The sequence below is a fragment of the Eimeria maxima genome, genomic scaffold (genome assembly GCF_000499605.1).
Source record: "Eimeria maxima Weybridge genomic scaffold, Emw_scaff545, whole genome shotgun sequence".
In the NCBI taxonomy this organism is placed as follows: domain Eukaryota; phylum Apicomplexa; class Conoidasida; order Eucoccidiorida; family Eimeriidae; genus Eimeria; species Eimeria maxima.
In genome coordinates this window covers 10,379-15,921 of record NW_013563889.1, presented here as the reverse complement: position 1 = coordinate 15,921, position 5,543 = coordinate 10,379, and the positions used below count along the sequence as shown (strand labels likewise).

Here is a 5,543-nt window from a genome sequence, read left to right as displayed (position 1 = left end):
AACCCTAACCCTAACCCTAACCCTAACCCTAACCCTAACCCTAACCCTAACCCTAACCCTAAACCCTAACCCTAACCCTAACCCTAACCCTAACCCTAACCCTAACCCTAACCCCCTAACCGCAACCCTAACCCAAATACCAGTAAACCCTGAACCACTAGGCGGCAATCCCTAAACCCCTATATCCTAGAGCCTAAACCTGTAGACCCTAAACCCTATACCGTGGACCCCTGGATTGTGAATGTTAGACCGTAGCGGCTAATGCTTTAATACTAATGCCTAAACAACTCGGTGGTGCATAGCGGCTAAACCCTATAATATGGAAGTGCAAGCCCTAAAACCCCCAGCCCTGGATTGTGAATCTTATACCGTAGAACCTAATACTTTAATGCTAATGCCTAAGCAACTCTGGGCTGCATACAAGGGACAGTTAACGGCCAGCCAGCGTAACAGCTTGCCTTGAAGTATATAAACCAATTAAAAATGAACCACGTAAGAAAGAAACGGCTATGAGGCGCAATAGTTTGCACTCGCAGGCCGTTGGGGAACTCTGTTGGCAGTTTATGTGCAGTGCAGTGGGGAAATGAAGTAGAGCATTCGCAAAGTCGCTTCCTCGCAATCACCGATTAATGACCAAGTAGAACTTAAACTCAACCTAACCGTGATCACTCCAAGGGCAGCTAAGGAACCTTTGCACGCGGGGGCATGCTAAATCAGGCGTGGCCATGTTACTTCCAGTGAGTACACGTTTGAGCCCTTCTAGAATATTCGTTGCGGAAATCTGCCAACGTGGGCAGGCTGCAGAATCCGCACATTATTACTGGCTGCAATCCAATGAATTTTCCTCAATATCTGCCGCAGGTTTGAGGATTGTTCTTGCTGATAGTTTTTCAAAACCCAACGAACCCAACGAAACCAACCAACTGATGAGTATTGTCTCAGCACCTGAATCGGAAATCCTAACCCGCAGATGGGAAGCGATGCTTCGGGGATATTGTTTTCGTTCTTTTTACCTCCCACCGTCAAGCTGCCTTGCTAAACCTGCTAAACCACCTGTCCACACTCTTGGCAAGAACTGGCTATCTGGAGGGCTGAATCCATTTCCGAATTCCACCATGCACTGCATAGCAATAGACGGGCATCACTGTGGCTTCTTTGTTTCTAGTTTCAACAACGACTGCCAAAGGCTCCACTCGTCACCAGGGCTCTCCTCCCTCTGCTGAATGCACTCCACGATCGCTCCAAAGAGATCCTTAGTAGTTGGGAATCTAGAGCGAATTGCCAGCAGTGTTTCCTCCATGCTCTCCAACTGTGAGTCCCCAAATGCCTTGTAGTGCATAGTTCGCCCAACAGCACTGAGGGCAATCCACTGTAGTAAAGTTTTGAGTTCGTTGTCGCCATTAAATATTACACATCCCCTGTAGAAGCAGAGCGCACGCCTACCACTCCATTCATGGGAACCATAAATATAAAGTGTATGAGACGCCAAAAATAATGCGGATGCAATGCACAGCATTTGCTCACCACTTTCCAGTCGCGACGCCAGCCCTTCCCTCATGAATTGAAGATTCAAACGGGTCGCCCTGAAAGCCAAGGGCTGCCTTAAGGATCTCTCGCTTCATGCTCTGGATAGAGTACTGTTTTTTTTTATCGCGAAATTGGATGGCATCAATACCAACTAGAGTTGTCTCACGCCGCCCCATTGAATCCAGGGGAGTGCGACGGTGGACGCTCCAATGGGACCCAACGGGAACCTCAGGCGGAAACACCTTAAACGTCTTTTCGTAACCTGCGTGATGTGGCGAATGCAAGCACCCTACTCACTGAGTAAACCCATGGAGGGCTTCAAAGAATAAACAATGCTAATTGGTTTGGTGGGTCTGCCAAGCAGAATCACGACCTGATGGTTGGGAGTAAACCCCTGAGGCGGCAGATATAGTGCATGCGTGGTGTTTTATTTGCAGATTGTCACCTGTGTAGTCTACAAAACTCTCCGCCCCTTTAATAACAACTGCCTCATCATCTTTAAGGGCCGGTTTGAACAGCATAATCGCGTGCAGCTCGGGTCTCAGGGCAAAAAGTAGTTCTTCCTGGGCAATATGGCCTTCAAACATGCTTAGACCCCCAAGAAACCTGTCTGCAAAGTCGACCTGAGAAACAACATCCACGGAATAATCCTTCCTAGACAAACGCAATTTCGTACTGAGGACAACAGGCTCTCCACAATCATGTATACCCCACCCACACTGGTTTCCAAGTTAAATCCATGCTGCACCTGCAATGTTGATTATCTGGAAGTGTTCAACAGATATCGCTCCCTACAAACATCGTCACCTGCTTTAATCCCCACACAAACATCTGTAACCCACCTGCAGATTCCCGTCGCTCTTCGTTATATCTCCATGAAGATCTACAGTTGCGTCTGAGAGGGGGAGCGGTTGACTAACAATCGCGTCGACATCGACACTGCTTCGTTGTACCTTTTGTCCCCCAGGTGCCACAAACGTTGTGGCCTCCGGAGTGTGCAAGTAAAAGCTAATGATTTCGTCGACGGGAGAAGTACTTCCAACCCTACCTTCTTGACACGAACAGGCGGCTGGGCATTTTGCCTGTGTAAAATCATTGTTCTTTAGCATCATCTCCCAGCAGCTGCCCATGGTCTTCTGCATTTCACTGAAATACGTTAAAAGAGCTTTGAGCTTCGGCTCCCTGTTGAAAAATCCCTTGCTATGCATATTTAGAGCATTAAGGCGCAAATCGCCAAACTTTTTCAACAACTCTCGCTGATTATGAGGGATAGTCCCAAAAAAGCTCGCAGCCATCAAGCCCAGCACTTGAATTCGCCGCAAGTGCACCGAGGGGTGCGATCTCATCATGTGTTTCAGCCCCTGAGACCAGCCAAACAGGAAACGTTCCTATGTATGAGACATCGGTCGTAATCAAAACTCTAGCATCATTCATATCCAGAATACCGCCACAGGAACCAGGAGCCTTGCCTGCGGGAAGAGATCTGGCAAATGCCGAGCAACACTCGCCAAGAATGGTAGGGTGGTCTTAGCAAACTTTCTCTCCTGTGCCAAGTATCGTGTCAGTCCTTCTATCGGTAAGTAACCCGTGCCTCGGTAGTTCCCTGAATACGCAACGCCAGAAAAAGCAAGCTATTGCAGTGCAGGTGCTGATGTGGCACAGAGATGACGCCACAGAACTTCCCGCAGAAATCGCAGTAGACAGCTGCGATAAACCGGTAACGAAGCTTCAGAGAGGGAGCTGCTGCCTCGCTGCAAGAACTAGATTGTACTCCCCAGTGCAGCGGCTTGATTTTCCGTGACCAGAAGGTTATTACCTGCTGCTTTAAGTAGAGATTTGAACAGGTTGTCAAAGTCCGTTTGGGCTGAAGGAATCGAGCCTATTTCAATGTCATGAAGAAGTTCTTGAATTCGCGTTCTCTGGGATTCTGCCGAAGGCCAAAGGACTGCAAAAGGCGCTTCCTCGGGGCTTGCTGAAGGCACCTGAGAAATCCACAAAGCGGCCACAAACACTGCCAGTTCATGGTAGCCATACCGAAATGCCTGCTAGCCCTAAACCATAAACAGAAAATGGCCGTACAATGTGCCCGAGGTTATGCATTTTTTCGTGCATACGCGGTGAGAATCTCCGTAATAGCAGTGCAGCTTGCCCACCACTATTCCCGTTCCGAGCAGAGCAACTACTCTCATGCATAGCGGGGATGGCTGACAGTACTAGAATGCGCCCACCGGAGTCTGAAACATGCCACGGCTTAGTCACTTTCGTCTCCTATCACGTATTTTGCTGCACGCATACACTGCTAGCGATTCACTGGTGCCATTGGTAATGTCCGGACCTGCTCCGTAAATGTATATTGCAGCACTAAGGAACCTTGCCCCAGTATATACCAAAACAGGGCACAGTTGAAGCAAAACGAGCTCCCACCTTCCCGTATACTACAATTTCACAAGCCAGAGCGTACCAAACATGCATCAATGCGTAATCGCGTATACGCTGAAACACGACAGTACCCAAAAGCGGATGTTTGACGCACAAATATTACTTAAGAAAACGCAAAACAGCTGGCTCCTATCGGTATTGCTTGACAGCCCCTTTTTTGCTGGAAGGTTAAAGACACATTTGGTGCTTCAACTTTGGCATGGACAGACAGAGCATGCAACCGTTCCCGAGGCGGCTAGAGTTATTCCCTGTGCCCACTACAGCACATTCGTACAGCGAGAAAGTCGACAGAACAAAAGTGATACAGTCACCAACTGTACTATTCCCAGAACAAACCGTTCAGGAGGCTTTACCATGCCGAAAGCCTGCCACCAACTACTCGCTACACGCTCGCTGTAGCCCTGGAATCAAGGGAGTCATTTGGACAGCAGCGTTGGCCTCACGTCATGCAGTGAGCGACCCCGTGTTAAGAAAATCACATTCGCCACAATTGACTTCCATTGATTTGGACAGAAAATTGTTTATACCAACAAATGCTACAGCGTGTGGCTCTGGTGACTGTGCAGATTTCCCTGTACGTGCATGTATGCATAGGAATACCGGGCCCTTCATGCCTTAACACAGGGGCAGCATAGAATCAACTGTCTATGTGTTCGCGTTGAGCATTGAAGCTGCCTATTTACCTCCACACATAAACTAGGTCAACGTGCGTAGAAACGTTCCTTGTCCTGGTTGCATGTAGTGGACACCCTGCAACGGTTTGCTATGACTCACTTCACAAGGATCTGAACCTCCATTTGCAAGTCTCCGCTTATTAGCACTGAAGCTTCTCGAGTTGACGTTGGAGTTCTGGAACTTGAAACACTTAAGAATGCAAGACACCACAGCAACTGCTGCGAATAGGAGGGCAGCCACGAGGAGCGGTGACCCTATGCTTTTCCCCCTGAGTCCGAGTGGAGGGGCATTTTTATATAATACTGGAAATTCGTTCTGCTGGAAAGTGGATGGATATGTATAAAGACGGATGATCGGCCTTCGCATGGTGTCAGCCGCCTCTGCTACGAGCGCCACAGACGCAGCAATGAGTGACGCGAGCCCAAGCATTTTGCAAGCATTTGGGCACGGCATCAACAATGATGAAAAAAGCAAAGCTCAGTTACTGAAGTTTTAATATTGACGTAGAGATGACACTCCCTTTGAACTTGAGCCCGTTCGCCACAGGCAATGCCGTAACGGGTTAGACACGTGCACACAACTCAAATAGTGTGGGCTGCAGAACCCATCAATGTCTTGCTAAACATATGAGAAGAGCTTGCACATTTCCATAATACTGGATAATGCAGCCTCTATATTTCATTAGACTAAACGCATCAGGCACACTGGTGTCCCGCGTGCAGCGGCGCTGGAGCTGGAGCTGGAGCTGTAGCTGTTCGGAGCACGTCAGACGTACGGGATTGAGTGTGGGTGTCCAGTTGGTCTTATACAAACAGAACTACAGCCAACACAATATTCCGAAGAAATTTTTTCTTCCAGAATAATCATATAATTCAGACAGCTGTTTGAGTCCGTGAATTCCT

General features: G+C 48.4%; 1 protein-coding gene across 1 annotated transcript; it reads right to left on the bottom strand.

Moving 5' to 3' along the window:
* Window positions 1-1,141: 1,141 nt before the first annotated feature.
* Window positions 1,142-3,627, bottom strand: EMWEY_00036980 (non-transmembrane antigen, putative; the record flags this gene model as incomplete). Its single annotated transcript, XM_013478629.1, has 7 exons — window positions 1,142-1,418; window positions 1,525-1,789; window positions 1,973-2,150; window positions 2,370-2,888; window positions 2,973-3,130; window positions 3,344-3,509; window positions 3,607-3,627. The coding sequence occupies 7 exons, from the start codon at window positions 3,625-3,627 to the stop codon at window positions 1,142-1,144; spliced, it is 1,584 nt and encodes a 527-aa protein (XP_013334083.1).
* Between the last annotated feature and the right edge of the window lie 1,916 nt (window positions 3,628-5,543).